Genomic DNA, 21,362 nt, shown 5'->3' with positions numbered 1-21,362 from the left:
CACTGTTATCAGACTTCTGAATGGATCTCAACAAGATGCGTAGGGATGATAGAACAAGAGCGAATGTTATGCCTGCAAAGGAGGTGCACAAAGAGTGAGATCAACATTAAATTTGATCTACCTGTACAGCACACAAACAAAACTTTTCACTGTATCTAGGTAAATGTGACAATAATTAACTAAATCAAATCAAATCCATGATCACAGTGACCTTTGTTACCATAAACTGTGTAGTCCTTGCCTTGTTCTACAATAGGATATGGTAGATTGCATGAGGATGTCCATCCAGAAAGAGCAGGTGTGGCACACTGTTCCAATAGGAGGATGACTCTCTGACTGATGTGGTCTCCCTGCTGAGAACCCTTTGCCAATCCGCCTCCTTCAAGCCGCCTGCCCTGTTCTGCATGCCCTCTGCTCATTCTCTGAGTCATGCTGAGTCAGATTTTAAAGGGAATGCCTACTTGTGCCCTCCTGCCTGGAAGTAACTGATTAATGCAGAAATCTTGAAGTTCAACAAATAGTTCTTCAGCAGCTGCCACACGGCTCCCTGTAAACATCAGCAATTTAAAACAACAATAGGAAGTTACAAACACTTGTCACATCAAGGCAACAATCAGAAGTAATCAACCAGCAATTAATTTGTAAGTTAATTTGATGATCTCTTTAAATAGCAACGGTAGGGAGTACTTGATGCTGTTGAATACATGGTTGTGAAGTTAAGAAAGAACGTTGGTTGGAATGTTGAACTCCAATCTAGGCATGCTGACATCAAATAGACATTGCACATTCACTCCTGTTTCATGCTACACACTACCATCATGGCATTGTCTAGAAGCACAGTCATAATTTTTACACATAAGCCGGGTATATCCATGTAACCAATTCTAAATCACCATCACCATCCTCTCAACTTCTCTTGTGATTAATTTATTAGACTGCTTATCTGACATCCAATACTGCAGGAGGAGAAATTGTCTCCCAATTAAATATTGAGAAGACCGAAGCCGGTTTTTTTTTTGCTCCTGCTCTATCTTCCATTCCCAAGCTACCAACTCCATTCTTGTCTCTGGCAACAATTTGGGTTTAAGCCAGTCTGTTTGCAAACTTGGTGTCACACTTTACCCCAGGACAAGGTTCAGCCCTCATACTGATAACCATCACTAAAACTGCCTGTTCCTACCTCATTATCTATCTTTGCCCCAGTCTTAAAATTTCTGCCCTTGTTTTCAAATCCATCCATGGCCCTGCCACTTTCCTATCTCTATAATCTCATCCAACCCCACAGCAGATACCTGTACTCCTCTAATTCTTTGGTGTCTTATCTATTTCCTGATAGAAGTTGCTTCTCCATCCTTCTTCCCTCCATTATAAGCTCCAAAGTGGGGATGTTTGCTGATGATTCCACAATGTTCAGCACCATTCCTCGGATAGTGACATAATCCATGTTCAAATGCAACAAGATCCGAACAATATCCAGGCTTGGACTGACATGTGGCAGGTAACATTTTCACCACAGAAATGCCAGGAAATAATCATCTCAAATAAAAACCAATCTAACCATTACCCCATGAGATTCAATGGTGTTGCCATCATTGAATACTCACTGTCAACATCCTGGTGGTGACCATTGATCAGAAACGCAACTGGACTCACCACATAAACACAGTGGCTACAAGAACAAGTCAGAGGCTAAGAGTACTGCAGCGAATAACTCACCACCTGACTTCTCAAAGCCTGTCCATCATCTGCAAGGCACAAGGCAGGACTGCGATGGAATATTCCTCACTTGCCTGAATGAGTGCAGCTCCAACAATACTCATGAAGCTCAGCACCATTCAGGACCAAGCAGTCCGCTTGATTGACATCACATCCACAAGCATCCACTCCCTCCACCACTGACAATCAGGAGCAGCAGTGTACACTAACTACATGGCGAACAGCAAACATTCACCAAAGATCCTTAGACAGTACTTTCCAAACTCACAACCTCTTCCATCTAGAAGGACAAGGGCACTGTATACATAGGGACAACACGGCCTGTAATCTCCCCTCCAATCCACTCGCCATCCTGATTTAAAAATATCACTGTTCCTCCAGTGTCACTGGGTCAAAATCCTGGAATTCTCTCCCTAATGGTGGGGGTACTATGGCAGGTGAACTGCCATGCTTCAAAAAGCCAGCTCACCGCCTTCTCAAGGGCAACTAAGGACGGGCAATAAATGAGGTGACAGCAAAAAGCCTGAAAATGTTTTAATTTTAGAGGTGCCATATAAATAGAAGTTGTTGTTAGATGGTGTACATGATGTGCACGTTTTCTGTGGGTATTGACTGCACACCCACAACTGGAAGCTATTATTTTAAGGGCACTTGTTGTGGTCAGAAAATGTGTGCCCGTTTTCTCACCCACAGGGCTTAGATGTAAATTGATGTTGAACATTTTCAACACTGAGACCTGACATATGATCATACGAGTTTATAGCTTTAAAAATATACTGGAAAGAGGTGTCGTTTAGCATTAGCTCCATCCCCAATCTTGTATCTGTTAGCAGAGATGCTTTGTCGGGCTGATTACAATTCTATGTTCTGTGACTTTATGCAGCAAGTGTTTTAAGTGGTTTTAACACATATTGTTTTCCATTTACCTCTGAGTTGAACTTCCTTTGTATCTCGCAACAATGCTTCCTGCTGTAACTAGCATCTGCTAGCATCAGATTCTGCACAATGGTGTTGCTGCATAGAAAACAGAATTTGCGGGGCTTTTCCCACTCTGAGCTGAGCTATGGCAAAGCACACCGGTCTTGGGTTTGATCTGTAGCCTGATTTAACCGACCTCAGGAGGGGAAGGTGCTGTCGGGAAGGGAGAACTGGAAAGCTGCTTTGGATTGCTCAGAAGTAATGCCTGCTAAAGGTAACCCAGCTTTGCAAACATTTGGTGATAGTGCCGTAAAACACATGGTGGTTCTCCTCTATGGTGTTACCCACCTGTCATCTACAAATTGCACAGTTCTTGGTCAGAAGGCAAATAGCTGTGGGTGAACATTGACAAAGGGAAAAATTCGTGAAATACAGAAGTACAGGTAAGCGATTAAATTTATTACATACATGGTCCTCCTTATAGAACCCTTACAACGCAGATAGAGGCCATTCGGCCCATCAAGTTTGCACCGACCCTTCAAAGAGCATCTCACCATGACCCACCTCACTCCTGTAACCCTGCACTTCCCATGGCTAATCTACCCAGCCTGCACATCCCTGGACACAACGGGGCAATCCACCACCTGGCTTGAAGGTAGAAGAGAGAGGGCGGTGGTAGAGGGTAGCTTTTCAGAGTGGCCTGTGACCAGCAGTGTGCCACAAGGATCAGTGCAAGGCTTACTGCTTTTTGTCATTGAAGCAAATGATTTAGATGTGAATAGAGGAGGTATGGTTAGTAAATTTGCAGATGACACCAAAATTGTTTGTGTAGTGGATAGTGAAGAAGGTTCAGATAAGATAAGATCAGATAAGCCATCGGGTCAAGACGTGGCAGACAGAGTTTAATTTAGATAAATGTGAGGCATTGTATTTTGGTAGGGCAAATCCGGGCAGCACTTATACACTTAATAGTAGGTTCCTAGGGAGTGTTACTGAACAAAGAGACCTTGGGGTGCAGGTTTATAGTTCCTTGGAGGTGTAGTCGCAGTTAGACAGGATAGTGAAGAAGGTGTTTGGTTTGCTTGCTTTTATTGGTCAGAGCATTGAGTACAGGAGTTGGGAGGTCATTTTGTGGCTGTACAGGACATTGGTTAGGCCACTTTTGGAACACTGCATGCAATTCTGGTTTCCCTGCTATAGGAAAGATGTTGTTTAACTTGAAGGGGTTCTGAAAAGGACAATGCCCTAGTTGGAAGGTTTGAGCTATAGAGAGAGTCTAATAGCCTGGGGCTGTTGTCCCTGGAATTTCGGAGATTGAGGGTTACCAGATAGAGATTTATAGAATCATGAGGGGCATGGATGGGGTAAATAGCCAAGGTCTTTTCCCCAGGGTAGGAGAGCTTAAGATGAGAGGGGAAAGATTTAAAAGGGACCGAGGGGCAACTTTTTCACGCAGAGGGTGGTGCATGTATGGAATGAGCTGCCAGAGGAAACGGTGGAAGCTGGTACAATTACAACATGAAAAAGGCATCTGGATAGGTATATGATTAGGAAGGGTTTAGAAGGATATGGACCAAGTGCTAGCAAATGGGACTAGATCAGTTTAGCTTATCTGGTCGGCATGGGAGAGTTGGATCGAAGGGCCTGTTTCCGTGCTGTACAGCTTTATGACTCTAAGTAGTAAAGACATGAAAAATTTGAAAGGTAGATTTAAAATTACAGCAGGATGATGCAGCGTAGATGGGGCATGATTGTTTCCAGTGTTTGAGCATCCTAGTAAATGGATCGTTAAAAGAAAATTAAATATAAAAGGTTTAGGCCAGAGAACAGCAGAAATCCATACACAAGGATGGCTAGGAGACTGTGGGATATACTACCAAAGTTCGTATTCGAAGCAGAAACTGTGTCGGTCTGTAGGAATAGATTAATGAAATCAAATCGAGGCTGACAGTCCATTAAGGGAGCTCTGCACAGTTGGTGGTAACCGCTTCTGAATGTGATGCTAAATTGCAGCCTCGTACCAAACAATTGCTTGGCGCTATTTTACTGAAAAACAGGGAGTGTCCTGGCTGACAGTTATCCCCAGTCAACATCACGAAAACTGACTCACGGCTCATCATTAGATTGCTGTCTGTGGGAGCTCACTGTGCAGCAATTGGCTGCAGTGTTTCTTACATTAAAACAATTACAGAGGACCCGCGATTATCCGAATATCATTTATCCGAATTTCGGATTATCTAAAGAAGATCTCAAGCTCCCAATAGAAACATTACATCAAAGAGGTGTTTCAACACTGATTGTGTCTTTTGTTTACAGTCCTGGACAGTCCTGGACATCGACGGGAGCCCACGCACTGTCAAAATAACTGACCACCCGCTCTCTCTCTCTCTCTCTCTCTCTCTCCCCCCCACACTTTCCCTGGAGTTCTACACAGAGGTGTACCCTAAAACCCCCTTCCCCACACGCATGCTATTTTGAGACTCACCCCCCAAAGGCAGACCCGGTCTTACTGTTGGTGTCCAGTCTGGCTGCCGTGGCAAGTGAGGGGGAGGTGGCAAGTGGGGGTGCGGAAGGTGGGAGGGGGCAGATAGTGGGGGGTGGACGGAGGGAAGGTTTGGACAGGGTTGGGGCGCAGATGGGGGAGGGTTTGGACAGGGTTGGGGGGAGGATGGTGGAGGGTTTGGATAGGGTTGGGGGCGCGGACGGGGGGAGGGTTTAGACAGGGTTGGGGGGGCAGACGGGGGGAGGGTTTGGATAGGGTTGGGGGGCGGACGGGGGGAGGGTTTGGACAGGGTTGGGGGGAGGACGGGGGAGGGTTTGGACAAGATTGGGGGGGCGGACGGGGGAGGGTTTGGATAGGGTTGGGGGCGCGGATGGGGGGAGGGTTTGGACAGGATTAGGGGAGGACAGGGGGAGGGTGTGGACAGGGCTAGGGGGCAGATGGGGTAGGGTTTGGACAGGGTTGGGGGGGCAGATGGGAGGAGGGTTTGGACAGGGTGGGGGGGGCGGACGGGGGGAGGATGTGGACAGGGTTGGGGGCGGGTGGGGGGAGGATTTGGACAGAATCGAGGGGGGCGGACGCGGGGAGGGTTTGGACAGGGTCGGGGGGAGGGTTTGGACAGGTTCAGGGGGCGGAGGGGGGTAGGGTTTGGACAGGGTTGGGGAGATGGATGGGGGAGGGTTTGGACAGGGTTGGGGGGGCGGATGGGGGAGGGTTTGGACAGGGTTTTGGGGGCGGATGGGGGGAAGGTTTGGACAGGGTTGTGGGAGGACGGGGGAGGGTGTGGACAGGGTTGAAGGGTGGATGGGGGTAGGGTTTGGAAAGGGGGGGTGGACGAGGGGAGGGTGTGGACAGGGTTGGGGGGGGTGGACAGGGGGAGGGTTTGGACAGGTGTGGGGGGCTGACGGGGGTAGGGTTTGGACACGGTTGGCGGGGCGGACAGGGGAGGGTTTGCACAGGGTTGAGGGAGCGGATGGGGAACGGTTTGGACAGGGTTGGGGGCGGACGGGGAAGGGTTTGGACAGGGTTGGTGGGCGGACGGGGGGAAGGTTTGGACAGGGTTGGGGGGGCGGATGGGGAACGGTTTGGACAGGTTCGGGGGCGGACAGGGGAGTGTTTGGACAGTGTTGGGAGGCAGACGGGGGGATGGTTTGGACAGGTTTGGGGGCAGACAGGGGGAGGGTTTGGAAAGGGTTGGGGGTTGGATGAGGGGAGGGTGTGGATAGGGTTGGGGGGCTGACGAGGGTAGGGTTTGGACAGGGTTGGGGGGCGGACGGGGGGAGGGTTTGGACAGGGTTGGCGGCGCGGACAGGGGGAGGGTTTGGACAGGGTTGGGGGGACGGACGGGGGAGGGTTTGGACAGAGTTGGGGGGACGGACGGGGGAGGGTTTGGACAGGGTTGGGGGCGGACGGTGGAGGGTTTGGACAGGGTTGGGGGCGGACGGGGGGGAAGGTTTGGACAGGTTTGGGGGCGGACGGGGGAGGGTTTGGACAGGGTTGGTAGCGGATGGGGGAGAGTTTTGGACAGGGTTGGGGGGGCGGACGTGGGAGGGTTTGGATGGGGCAGATGGGGACATGATTGGGGGGGTGGGGTTGGACGGAGTTGTGGGGGACGGGGGCTCGTGCTGCTGCTTCTTCTCCTGAATGGGGAGCAGATTTAGCAAGTGCTTGCCGTGTCAATCCCATTAAACTGGTGAGGGAGGGGTGCAAGGGGCTTAAGCACTGCTGCAGGTCCCTTACACGCAAGTGTGTCTCTGCTCAGAAACAAGCTCTGAGACAGAGTGAGGATAAAGGAAACTTCCGAAAACTCCAAGCCCCAGAGGAGAGACGTTGAATCAATTAACTGAATAATCAATTATCCAAACGAAATAGTACCCGCCCCATCTCGTTTGGCTAATTAAGGTTCTGTGTTATACTTTAAAAGTTCTTCATTGGTTGTAAGGTGTTTTGGAGCAATGTGTGGTCATGCATTGGCTGTATAAATGCAGGGTTTCTTTTGTTTCTGTATTGGCGACAAAACACTGCCTCAGACTTTTGAACTCAGATTCCGGAAGGGGGTTTGAATGTTAATCTCTATGATTTAGAGGTGGAGGGTGCCACCTAATGAACCATGTCTGACACTGAAGGAACTGTTAAAGGCAAAGAAAATAATGGAGCAGTCGAGGACAAGGGATTAGGACTACAGCTCATACCCAGGATGGCTACCAAATCAGGAGATGTCAGGCCAAACACCCGCTTCCGGGGGTAATTTCCAGCTGATTGCCTCTGTGAGGTTGCAGTTGATTCCTGACAGTCAAGGCTTTCATTTACAAATGGCAGTGATTTCATGGAGCGGCTTCGAAAAAAAGTACTTCCTTTCCAAAACCACATCACCAGGACTATGAATAGATTCTCCACCAGCTTCAGTGGGGACCCCTGTTGTCATGCTCTCGGGAAGTTATTTGGAAGCCCTTCTGCACACGGGAATGGTCAAAGTTCCAACACTCCGAGCAAACTGATGCCAAACGTGAATCTTGACCTGGGACGGCAGGGGAAGAGAGGAAACAATATTTTCTTTCCTTTTTAGAATCTTAAAAATGAAATGCAGTCATGTCCATTGGTCCCCCTAGCAACCACATGTCCGTTTCTATAGTAACTGATGCTCACTTTTTGAAGGGTTTGTTCAATATTTTTATGATCAATTGATTAATAAATCTGATTTGCCATTCTCTCAGCGTAACCCTGTGATCATAAAGAAGAATTTTATATGAGCAACTTCATATTATAATTCAACTGATTTCTCTTCAGTCCCATAAGAGTAACTGTAAAACATATGTCATGAAGGTCAAACTGGAAGGAACGAAGGGCTGTAGTGCTTTTATCCCCTCTATAGTGAAAGTAAATAAACAGTGAATATGAACAGATAGGTGTGCAGATGCTGTAAATCAGAAACAAAAACAGAAGTAGCTGAAAAAGCTCAGCAGGTCTGACAGCAACTGTGAAGAGAAATCAGAGTTGACATTTCGAGACCAGTGACCCTGCCTCAAACCCTTCTGATGAAGAGTCACCAGACCAGAAACGATAACTTTGATTTCTCTCCACAGGTGCTGCTCGACCTGCTGAGCTTTTCCAGCTCCTTCTGTTTTTTTGTAAGTAAACAGTGAAATGGCAAAAATGTTTTTTCAAATCATTTATGGGACGTGGACTTTGCTGAACAAGCCAGCATTTGTTGCTCTTCCTCTAACTGCAGTTGGGATGGTAATGCTGAGCAACCTTCTTGAACTACTCGGTTTGGTGTAGGGACACTCACTGTGCTGTTAAAGAGGGGGTTTTGAATTTTGACCCAGCAACAATGAAGAAACAACTGCCGTGGAAAGCCAGCCGACACCATCAAAGACCCATCACACCCTGGTAATGATCTCCTACAACCTCTTCCATCAGGCAGAAGACACAGAAGCCTGAACACACACACCAGCAGGTTCAGGAACAGCTTCTACCTAGCTGCTGTTAGTAGATTGCTGTATGGACTCTGTGGCCTCAAATAAAGCTGATCTTGTTAATGTTGATCTTGCTTAGTGCACACCCTGCGCAATGTAACCTGTATGCCTCTGTCTAAGTCTTTTCCAACCTCTGATCTGTACACCCGTGCTTACTGTGATCTGCCAAAGCTTTTCACTGTACTTCAGTACTCATGGCAATCAATCAGTCAATACTTTCAAGGCAGAATACTAAAAGACTTGGAGGGGAATTTGCGGATGGTGACGTTCCCATATATCTGTTGTCCTCATCCTTCTAGACTGTAGAGGCTGTGGATTTGGAAACTGCTGTCTAAGGATTTTTGACTTTCTTCAGGACATCTTGTAGATAGTACACACTGCTGCTACTGAGCATTGGTGGTGGAAGGAGTTGCTATCTATGGATGCAGTGTTGATCATGTGGGTTGCTTTGTCTTGGATGATGTAAAGTTTCCTGAGTGTTGTTGGAGCTGCACCCATCCAGATAAGTAGGGAGTATTCCATCACACTCCTGACATGGGCCTTGTAGATTGTGGACAGACTTTGGGAGTCAGGAGGTGTGACTCGGTACAGGATTCCAAGCCTCTGACCTGCTCTTGTAGCTATATTTATATAGCAAGTTCAGTTCAGTTTCTGGTTAATGATAACTCCCCAGGATATTGATAGTGGGAGATTCAGAGGTGGCAATGCCACTGAATGCTGAGGCCAATAGCTAGATTCTGTCTTGTTGGAGATCATTTTTGCTAGGCTCTTTTGTGGTGTAAATGATATTTGCCACTTGTCAGTCCAAGCCTGCATTTTGTCCAGGTCTTGCTGTATTTAACCATGAACTGTTCAGCATCTGAGGAGTGGTGAATGCGAACATCCTCACTTCTAACTTTATGATGGAGGGAAGGTTATTGATGACGCGGCTGAAGTTGATGGGGCCTAGCACGCTAACCTGAGGAACTCCTGCAGAGATGTCCTGGAGCTGAAATGACTTACCATGAACAAACATCTTCCTATATGCCAGGTGAGACTTCAGCCAATGGAGAATTTCCCCTGATATCCATTGACTCCAGCTTGGACTGCTTAGTGCAGCATTTGGTCAAATCGTGCCTTGATATTAAGTCGGTCTCACCTCACCTCTGGAATTCAGCTATTTATCCATTTAATGAGACTGTAATGAGCTCAGGAGCTGAATGCCTGGTGCAACCTAAACTGAGCATCACTGAGCAGGTTATTACTGAGATGATGCTGGCTTGATAGCACTGTTGATGACTTCTTTCATCACTTTACTGATGACCGAGAGTAGACTGATGGGTGGTAATTGGCTGGGTTGGATTTGTCCTGCATTTTATGTATAGGACATACTTGGACAATTTTCCACATTGTCCGGTGTTGTAACTGTACTCGAAGAGCTTGGCTAGGGGAGCGGCAAGTTGTGGAGCATACGTCTTCAGTGCTATTGCCAAAGTGTTGTCAAGGCCCAGATCCTTTGCAGTATCCAGTGTCTCCAACCATTTCTTGACATCACGTGGAGTGAATTGAATTGGTTCAGGTCTGACATCTATGATAATGCGGACCACTGGAGGAGGCTGAGATGGATTATCCACTCGGCGCTTCTGGCTGAAGAATGCTGTGAAAGCTTCAGCCTTATCTTTTGCACTGATGGGCTCTTTCATCGTTGAGGGTGGGGACATTTGTGGAGCCTCCTCCAGTGAGTTGTTTAATTGTCCATCGCCATTCATAACTGGATGTAGCAGAACCACAGAGCTTAGAACTGATCCGTTGATTGTGGGATTACTTAGCTGTGTCTGTCACTTGTTGCTAATGCTGTTTGACATGCAAGTAGTCCTTGTTAGGAGGCTTCACCAGGTTAACGCCATTTTCATACCTGGTGTAGCTCCTGGCATATCCTCCTGCACTCTCCACTGATCCTGTCGTTTGATGGTAATGATTGGGGGATATACCAAGCCTTGAGGCTGCAGATTGTGCTGGAGTACAATTTTGTTGATGGTCCACAGCACCTCATGGATGCCCAGTCTTGCATTCCTAGATCTGTTCTAAGTCTATCCCATTTAGCACCAGATTGGTACCACATGACACAATGAAGAACAATGTTCCTGTAAGCAGTGTGACCACTCTGAAGTGTCTTGGAGGGTCTGAGCATGCTGATCACCATGTCAACACAGTGACTTCCAGTTTGTAGAAGTCACTGTTGCCCTCAGACCTTGGAGAAAGGAACTGTTGAAGGTTAATCTCAATGTGAAGTTGGGACTTTGTCTCCACAAGTACCATGTGGTGGCCATTCTTATCTGCCAATGGCACAGGACACAACCAAGGAGACTGCTGTTCTCCCAATTTTGGCACCTCCCCCACCAGATGTTCGGTAAGGAGGACTTTGCAGGGTTAACATTTCTGAGCTTACCATTGTTGTTTCCCATTCCATCGTCAATGCTATTTGGTTCATCCAATTCCATTCCTCTTTTGAGACTTTTTAGTGGTTTGATACAATTTAGTAGCTTGCTATACCAGTGCTTTGGGTCTGGAGACACACATAGGCCAGACCAGGTAAGGTTAGCAGATTGCCTTGCTCAAATGATGTCTGTGAACCAGAAAGGTTTTTAATGACAATTGACAATGGTCATCATCAGATTTTTCATTCCAGATTTTGTTTGTGTTCAGTTCAAATTCCACAATTCAAATGTGTCATGGTGGGATTCAAACAGTACCTGGGTCTCTGGATTGTTAGTTGAGCAACAGTTCCACTCCCATTGACTCCTTCATATCACTCAATAAATCTCCTAGGTCACTCACAGGGAGACCTGCAGAACATTTGCAGTCAATATCTTTATTGTGACAGCTCTTCCAGAAGTACAGGAATTCTCATGTTTATTTTACCAAAGTTTTGAACAGAATCTAGACTTTTCATTCTGAAAAAACCTACATAAAACTGTTCATGTGTGAAACCAAATATAAAGATGACTTCCATTGAGCCTAGTGTTGTGTGTTGTTTAAAGCAGTATATAAAAGTCTAATCAGGAACTGTTTCCGAAAACTCAGTTTTGTTTCTGATTAATTCAGTTTGATTTGAGGAGTAAACATTCTTTTTGTTTGTAAACTGCGTGTTTACAACGACCTTGTTCAGTACTTGGCCTTATTCAGGATTCAATCCTTGTAGCAATATTATAACTGCTTCAGTCTCAGCTCAGAGTTTGGCCACAATAGCAAGACTTTCTATCCTGGTGAAAATGTCAGGACAGGCATGGAAGCAACCCTGGAACCAGCCCACAACCACCAGGGTCCACTGTCCTTCCGAGATCTCTCTGCCCACTTCCTGAGGAAGTCTGCCACCTCAGAACAAAACTCCAACCTTCCAGGGCACTTATTCCTTGCTCGGATTTGCAGAGCCTGAGTCTCTGCATTCCCAATCAGGGAGTGAAAGTCGCAGTCAAAATTCCTGAGGTGCCTGGCTGTTGGCATTTAGCATGGGTATAACCTTCAGAGGGTGTGAACTGTTGGCATCTTCTTAGCCTATGGACTCACCACTGGCCTATTATCTCAATACCCCAGGGAATTTCTCTGAAACATTTTCACTCAAATCGAGTGACTCTTTGTTTCAAGCACAAAGAACAGCTTTTTAATCATCGGTTATATCAGTGAATTGTCTTTTCTTGCCAGACTTAAACAAATCCATTATTCTGTCGACCTCTGCCAAGCCGCCGCCTCCCACTCATGTTATCCTCATCTCATGTCACTCAGTCCTTCGCATGCCATTTCTGTTATGCCATATCTGCATCCTATTCCTTTCCTTCTCTCCCAGACTATTCCCATGGCACCCTTGTCATTCCTAGCTAGACAATCTCTCTCGTAAGGCTAGCTTTGTGGATGGTCACCCCTCACTTTCAGTTGTTTTGTCCTCACTACCTGCCCTGTCCCACCATCACCTATCCCATGCCACCCTCTCTGTTCCCAATTGGCTGTCATACTGTGTCACATATGCCAATCTTCCTCGTGGTGCCACGTGCTTCTGCCAAGCCAGAGACTAACCACCACAGAGGCCTGAAAAAAGCACACCCTTAATCTGACTAATTAAAACATTTGGTGCTACGTCAAGTTTTAATAATATTTTGATATTAGCGAGGGTGATCTTGAGTGATGCTTGTTATGATAATCCACATCTTTAATTTGCACAGCCTGTGATACATTTGTCTGAAACATCAACAGATTGGCACTTCCATAACATTATCATAATAGAGTCATAGCATGGAAACAGACCCTTCAGTCCAACTCGTCCATGCCGACCAGATCTCCAACCAATCTAGTCACATCTGCCAACACCCGGCCCATATCCCTCCAAACCCTTCCTATTCATATACCCATCCAGATGCCTTTTAAATGTTGGAATTTACTAAAGTTGAGCCTTGATGTCTGTATTAAGATTCCTGCCTGTCAGTAAAGCTACAGGAATTTAGTTTTATGGAAATCATCCATCACAAGACAGCCCTCCAGCTGTTTGATTGTTCTTTATAAGGATTGCTAGTATAAATTAAGGATTGCAGACATTCTGCCTCGATTCAAGACTTTTTCTGCCTGAGGCAGTATTAATATATATTGGAATGAAACCCTGGAACCATAATTCAACTCAATGTGGATGTTTGCTAAATAGATTTCTTCCCTCACTAGCCATTAAAGATATGTGATCCTTTTGGAATTGTTTTCATTGCTACTAATGTCACCATTAGATAATGGAGCCAAATTGTATTTATTTTTCTATACACTATCTTGTATATTATCAGTCATATGACATTTGAATTTTATATATCAACCCCTTTAAGATTGTTGATAGTTCTGGCAATTAAGATATTCTATGTGCCACTGATCATCACAAATAATTGGCTCTGGAAAGAACTGTTAGAATTCTTAATGTAATTGAAAGAAAAAAAACCTATTGTTTTCTTTTCCCTTTCATCCTTCCTTCTGGCATACCACAGTGACAAGATGTTTCCAGCCCTGGGCTTTGGTGCACAGTTACCTCCTGACTGGAAGGTGAGCTTCTCAATTTTTGACATTAATTCCTAACTCCAATTACTTTGCTGTAAGTCAGACATGTTTTATACATATTGTACCTGTCAGGATCCTGTATTTTAATAATGGATATAACAGGAAAAAGCAGGGTCGTTCTACCAGTTACCTATGTATATATGCAATTCTATGTATATATGTGTGTGTGTGCAGTGCTAAATCGATGAGATGAAAGTGTCCTCTCTCACTTGAGTTTTACATGAATAGAGTTTGGATAGCCGCAAGACTGGGAGTTCATGTGTCAGCTAATTGGAATCAACTCGTCAAATTAATCAGCACCTCGTTTCTCCAGTGGCATAAATAGTTGGGATTGTTTGACATGTGACATTCTTGTGTTTATCCCGAAGAGTGCAAGATGAAAAGCTTTAGTAACCTGTTTAGTCTTATTGGCAATACTCAAGCTCAGTCCTGCCAAGCGACTGCTAGTCACAAGTCCTCAGTTTGGCAGCCTGCAGCTTTACATTCAGCTTCTATCAAACTTGTGGAGACTGAGAAAGCCCTTCCAATATTGTGGCACTGTTGTGAAATATTATGGAAGGATTCAGTCCGTATGGCGTCTGCGCTCAGTATTGACACTAGATTTCTTTTTAAATTCCACCCCCTTGCACGAAGGCCCCTCCATTTCATAAGTTCAACTGCTCACAAAAAAATTAGAATGTTTTTAAACCTGAACAGAAGCACAACACAATTGTTGAAAATGTGAATGATTCACAGTGTGTTTGTTTCTTGCTGTCCAGTTACAAAAGGATTTAATTTTCTCTCACAGTAACAAACCTGTTTCCTCATGGTTTTCTCACTACTGACCCTCACTGTCACCGATCAATTGTAGTCAATAGAGCTCCTGAACAATGTATTCACATGCAGGTTGGTTGGGGGTGGAGAGTATGGGTAATAAATTCCCTGCCTTTTTATTCATCATTACTAGTTAAGTGATATAAATAAAACTCCATTCAATCTTGATTACTTCCAGTTCAGCAGCAACCCATGTTTAGCAGAGTCCTATATTGCCAATTCACCATCCAGTGTTTCAAACTATTTATTCAATCATTCACATTACTGCTCCAGGAATATGTTATCTAAATATAAAGTACTGGGTGCTGTTTATATATGAGGCCTTGGAGCACTGGTAGGGTACAACTGTGAGTTGTAGCAGTATTACTGACGCAGGATAGTGATCAAGGGGAAGGTATATCATAGAATCCCTACAGTGTGTAAACAGGCCTTTGGGCCCAACCAGCCCTCCAAAGTTACCCACCCAGGCCCAATCCCCTATCATATATTTACCCATGCAGAAACAGGGAGAATGTGCAAACTCCACACACAGTCATCCAAGGTTGGAATTGAACCCAAGTGCAGAGGAGATTTACCAGGATATTGCCTGGCATGGAGGAAAGGTCTTATGAGGAAAGGCTGAGGGACTTGAGGATGTTTTTGTTGGAGTGAAGAAGGTTAAGAGGTGACTTAATGGAGGCGTACAAGATGATCAGAGGATTAGATAGGGTGGACAGTGAGAGCCTTTTTCCTCGAATGGTGATGGTTAGCATGAGGAGACATAGCTTTAAACTAAGGGGTGATAGATATAGGACAGATGTCAGAGGTAGGTTCTTTACTCAGACAGTAGTAAAGGCATGGAAAGCCCTGCCTGCAATAGTAGTAGAATAGAATCCTTACAGCATGGCAACAGGCCCTTCAAGTCTGCACTGACCCTCCGAAGAGTAACCCACCCAGACCCATTTCACATTACTCTACACTTACCCTTAACCTACACATCCCTGAACACTATTGTGAGGCAGAAGTGCTAACCACTGAGCCATCATGCCACCCTTATTGTGTGCAGGCACAGAAGGGCTTGAATGTGGGGGATATGTTCCAAGTCTGACAAGTGGTCAGTAATGTACTGACTGTAGGGAATTGAGGAGCGGCAGATGGAGTTTAATTTAAATAAATGTGAGGTGTTGTATTTGGAAAGGCAAATCCAAGTGGAACTTATACACTTAATAATAAATTCCTGAGAAGTGTTCCTGAACAAAGAGACCTCGGTGTGCAGGTTCATAATTCCTTGAAAATTGTGTCGCAGGTAGACTAGATAGTGAAGGAAGTGTTTGATATGCTTGCCTTTATTGAGCAGAGCATGAACGAAAGGAGTTGGGAGGTCATGTTGTGGCTGTATAGGACATTGGTTAAGCCACATTTGGAATATTGCTTTCAACTCTGGTTTCTCTGGTATAGGAAGGATGTTGTGAAGCTTGTAAGGGTTCAGAGATTTACAAGGATGTTGCCAGGGTTGGAGGATTTGAGCTATAGGGAGAGTCTGAACAGGCTGGGGCTGTTCTTCCTGAAGCGTCGGAGGCTGATGGGTGACCTGATAGAGGTTTATAAAATCATGAGGGGCATGGATAGGATGAGTGGACAAGGTCTTTCCCCATGGTAGGGGAGTCCAAAACTGGAGGGCGGCACTTGGATTATTGCATGCAGTTCTGGTCACTGCATTATAGAAAAGACATGGAAGCATTGGAAAGGGTGCAGAGGAGATTTACCAGGATGTTGCCTGGCATGGAGGAAAGGTCTTATGAGGAAAGGCTGAGGGACTTGAGGATGTTTTTGTTGGAGTGAAGAAGGTTAAGAGGTGACTTAATGGAGGCGTACAAGATGATCAGAGGATTAGATAGGGTGGACAGTGAGAGCCTTTTTCCTCGAATGGTGATGGTTAGCATGAGGAGACATAGCTTTAAACTAAGGGGTGATAGATATAGGACAGATGTCAGAGGTAGGTTCTTTACTCAGACAGTAGTAAAGGCATGGAAAGCCCTGCCTGCAATAGTAGTAGAATAGAATCCTTACAGCATGGCAACAGGCCCTTCAAGTCTGCACTGACCCTCCGAAGAGTAACCCACCCAGACCCATTTCACATTACTCTACACTTACCCTTAACCTACACATCCCTGAACACTATTGGCAATTTAGCATGGCCAATCTACCTAACCTGCAGTCTTTGGATTGTGGGAGGAAACCCACACAGACACAGGGAGAATGTGCAAACTCCACACAGACAGTCACCTAAGGCTGGGAGTCAAACCTGGGTCCCTGGCACTGTGAGGCTGCAATGCTAACCACTGAGCCACTGTGCCGCCCAAATGAAGTATGTGGAATCGAAGAATGTTCACTGACAGGATATTCTCTTTTTAAACCTGTATTGGTACTAGTCCAACCTCGCATTTAAATGGTCATTGGATAAATATATGGATGATAGTGGAGTAGTGTAGGTTAGATGGGCTTCAGATTGGTTTCACAGTTTGGCGCAACATCAAGGGCTGAAGGGCTTGTACTGTGCTGTATTGTTCTATGTTCTATAGGTTTAGGGTAAGAGGGGAAAGATTTGAAAGTTCTCTTAGGAATAACTTTTTTTTCATGCAGAGGGTGTTGTGTGTATGGAATGAGCTGCCAGAGGAACTGGTGGAGGCTGGTACAATTACAACATTTAAAAGACACCTGGATTAGTATATGAATATGAAGGGTTTAGAGGGATATGGGTCAAATGCTGGCAAATGGGATAGATTAACTTAGGATATCTGTTCAGCATGGACAGGTTAGGCCGAAGGTTCTGTTTCCATGCTGTGGAGGTGAGTGTGGGGAATGGGGAGAAGGAGGTGTGTATGGGGAACGTGAAATAGATTCCTGGTGGGATGCCAAATAATCACCACAGGTTGATTCATTGCTTGCAGATTCCAATAAATAGCATGTTTTGTTTATATTGTTCCTTTAGTTATATGTTCAGAATTATAACCGTATTTATCTTATATTGTCGACACTGAGGGTAAACAATCAAACACTCTGGTCGTTATTTTCACAATGACACTCTGCAAAGATATGGTTTAATTTAATGAAATAAATATTCTAATTGATATTCTACTGTGGTTTCAAGGATCAAAAGCCAAACTACAGTTTCTATGTTTTCTTGAAGATAGTAATCCTAATGCTTCGAGGGCAATGAAGTGAAGGGACAGTGCCAAACTCGAGGTTGCGTTTCACCTCCTAGAATTTAATTCAGATCCTAATCCATCTGAGTGCAGAAATCGCCATTCTTTGGACACTTCTGATTCAGGAGGCAGTATCTCCTCTGAAACCAAGACTGCTGGACGAGATTTGAAAGCTGGGAGCTGCTTACCCTGCTCACTCTGTTGTAAATTGAACAGAACAAGTGAGCTCCTTTTTTCATATGTGTTGGGACCATGTTGCCTTCTGGAATCACAACCTTTATTCTATTAAAGTTTACATGAACAGACTGTACTATTTTTAGTACAATTGAACCGACAGCAAATCAGATTGGATGCTGTGACTGTGACGGGACTGATATTAATCTAATGTCTGCAGATGGTATTTGAAGAATATGATGTTTTGAATACACTATATGATACAATGGAACCCTCTTCTGTTTGAACAGAGCAGTGTTGAAATCCAGTTACTGGAGTGGGATGATACTGCAGTGATTTTAACTTTACTCATTCCATCCAGTAAGCCTCACATGGATTGCACAGGTTTGGATGAAGTACATTCTTGCGATTTCATCATTGTGGGAGGTTAATTTAAATCCTCTGTAATATTCACCCTGTACGACTCCTAAAGACTGAATGAGTGCAAGAAAGAGAGTGCATTGTGATGTCTGAAAAGGCCATCATTTGCAGAGGCTGGGCCTATCTCTGTGCAATATCTCTGCTGGACAGATGGGTAATGGTCACCACACATCACAACTCCTCAATAGAAGCAAATCAGCACACATTAAATACTGTCTTTAAAGCATTGGAATGACTCATCAAGTATAAAATATTCTGACAGATGACAGAGCAAATGGATGGTCAGCTTGAGCTTCATTTTTTGAGATTTTAAAAAAACTGTCCCTGTTTGTGAATTAGATCTGTGCGGATTTTCAGAAGCAGTCATGGACTAGGAAAGCTGCTATTTGAACAGAGCAAATGCTAGCAAGTCATGGAATCCCTACAGTTTGAATAGAGGTCATTCAGCCCATTGAGTCCACACTGACTCTCCAAAGGGGTAAACCACCCAGACCTAGCCCTATCCCCTATTTCCCGTGGCTAATCCACTTAGTTTACATATCACTGTGACACTATGGGCAATTTATCACTGTCAATCCACCTTACCTATACATCTTTGGACAGTGGGAGGAAGCTGGAGCACCCAGAGGAAACCCATGCAGACATGGGGAGAATGTGCAAGCTCCACACGGACAGTCAGCCGAGGGTGGAATCAAACCCAGGTCCCTGGCACTGTGAGGCAGCAGCGCTAACCACTGAGCCATCTTTGTGGCAGTGCAATTTCCATTTGTTGTTCTACAGTCTGTTCTGTTGGTACTTATTGGCAGTACTTAGCTCTGTGTCATGCTGTTACATTGAGAACTTGACCCCACCCCCCCACTCCCCTCCCCTTGCCACACCCATAGAAGTGGGAGGTCCTCTCAGTGCTGCTAAGTTCTGCAAGCTTCTCCCGCTGCCTCAGTGACTGCTATTGAGAGAAACCATTATGTTTCTGGAGGCCTTCTCCTGATCACAGCATGTGTATTCCTACCTGGTAAGGAGCGAGTGGCCAAGAAGAACCTGTAACCTTGCCAGGTGCTGACAAAGATGTGATATCGATTAATTAAATCCAAGGTTCTGCTGTGTTCAGGAGAAGATCAGTCATTAAGGATTCATATCTGGGCTATTAGGTCTATTAACCCTTTTAATTAAGTAGATTTTAATTAATTAATGTCATAATCTAGAGGTAATACCTCTACCAATCAACATTCTCATTTTATACAGTCTAAAACAGTGCTCTCCCTTTGCATTGAAATTCTTGCAAATTGTTCTGATGAGCGCAAAACAAAGATGTGCCTTTTGTCAGCTATATGCAAATCCTTAATAATGTTAATTTCCATTTGTTGCCAAATTGCCTATGATTAACAACACGTACAGACAAATCTAATAGGGCCTTGTCTGTGTGCATCATGTAAACAAGATTGTTCTGGGAGCAAATATAATCTCCCCTATGGGAAACAGCAGCAGGTGCCTGAGCAGAAACATTGAATCAGTTAAGCAGCAGCAGGAGATCTAATGTTTGCCTCTCATTAATTGAACTTGGAGAATGACAATGGTTCCCTGTGAATGATCTACGGTTACAAATCTTTAGACCTGGTTGTCCTTTCTTCCCCTCTGTCAAACATAAACTAGAGAACAAAACTGATTTGATTCAAGGATTTTTATTCTGATATAAGCAGTTCAGCAAGGTGTTGTCCTGTTGACTTCTGCCCTTTACTCTTGACGTGCTCACAATTTTAACAGGAGTTAAGGGGAGCCTGTGATGTGAGTCCTAGAAGTTAGCCCTCACTGTGTACTGCCTTCATGGTGTTATTTCAAAGAAGGGCTCTTCCAATGTCCTGGCAAGTATTTACCCCTAAGCCAGAATCACATAAAAGAAAATAATGTGGTTGTTTATGTCACTGCTGTATGTGGGGCTTTGGGGGTGTGTGAGAATTTGCACCTGACTGCCCTTAACCATCCTGATCATTGATGTTTACACCCAGAGTGGAGCTACTGATGAATCTCAGCCGTCAAGGTTTCAGTTTATCTACAACCGGCCCAGAAACAACATGAGGAAAATGAGTGCTGAGAACCCTCGGATCTGAATCACCTCTTTCCTCCAAAATGTGCAATGCTCTCTTGTTGTGCCTCAACTTGCCCATATAGTGAATCTCAAAAAAGCCTACTTTCTGAAAGAAATGTCTAATTTTCACTGTTAACATTAACTATTTCCACTGTCTCCTGAAAGAGTCTATCCCATAGGCTGATACAGAAGCAATGTTCACAAGACTGTAATGTTACTAAATTAGATAATCTCTGCTCCATATTTTAACTCCATTCATATATCTCAGGTCCACAATGCTTCGATCCCTTGTCTAATGAATTGACCCAGCAATAATTGTTCATAAGAGGTGAAAGTTCCGAATGTTCACTGGAAATCTGAGGCTGCCAAGGTATCTCGATGAATAGCATGCTACTCCATATTTGTTCAGATGTTCAGATCTATTTTGCAGAGGCAAATTTTGAAATGCAAATAAGCATGATGCTAACTCAGCCTGTGATTCCCCATTCTTTATTCTGTGTTTGCATTGCATTGATCATAATGATGATCTCTCCTGGTCTGATTTGCAGTTATTTTGAGAGCTACGTTGCTATGGCAAGTTCCGAAATGTGCATTTAGTGAATGAAATAGTTGAGTGTAAAGTGACATGGGCTGCCATTTTTCATGTAAATTCTGTCATTAGTAATCTGTTTTGCTTTTTCTAAATTGACATTTCTACTGTCAGTTACTTGCAGAACTACGTAATGCATCTATTGTATTATTGATTGTGCACATTTATTGCCAAATTCAAAACATCCTTGTTAATTAGCTACAGATGCACTTCAGTGAATGATGAATCTGGACTCCAGTTGCACTGTGCCGAGTGTATAAATCTTTGTGGACCGTTCTCTCTAAGATCTGTAGACTGTGAATGAAAGAGCCTACGTCATTAGGGGCATGATAATTGCTCATTGTGGATGTGTTTGTTGCCATGACACAGCAGTATCTCGAGACTAAAATTGGGAAAGCTAGTATTTAATCTTCAAATAGCGTTG

General features: G+C 44.6%; 1 protein-coding gene across 4 annotated transcripts in view; it reads left to right on the top strand.

The window, feature by feature from the left end:
- cpne2 (copine II) overlaps positions 1 to 21,362 on the top strand; it is a 262,943-nt gene that overhangs the window by 163,085 nt on the left and 78,496 nt on the right. For all 4 annotated transcript variants that reach the window (XM_087995970.1, XM_087995968.1, XM_043707143.2 and 1 more), the window contains exon 12: positions 13,605 to 13,659. In XM_087995970.1, the coding sequence (XP_087852096.1) occupies positions 13,605 to 13,659 (55 nt within the window). The remainder of the gene's footprint in view (positions 1 to 13,604; positions 13,660 to 21,362) is intronic.

The sequence above is a fragment of the Chiloscyllium plagiosum genome, unplaced genomic scaffold (assembly GCF_037043375.1).
Source record: "Chiloscyllium plagiosum isolate Xiang-an unplaced genomic scaffold, Cpla_swu_hap1 HiC_scaffold_17, whole genome shotgun sequence".
NCBI classification, from domain to species: Eukaryota; Metazoa; Chordata; class Chondrichthyes; order Orectolobiformes; family Hemiscylliidae; genus Chiloscyllium; species Chiloscyllium plagiosum.
The sequence above is the reverse complement of the archived record's forward strand: the minus strand, read 5'-3'. Positions and strand labels throughout refer to the sequence as shown.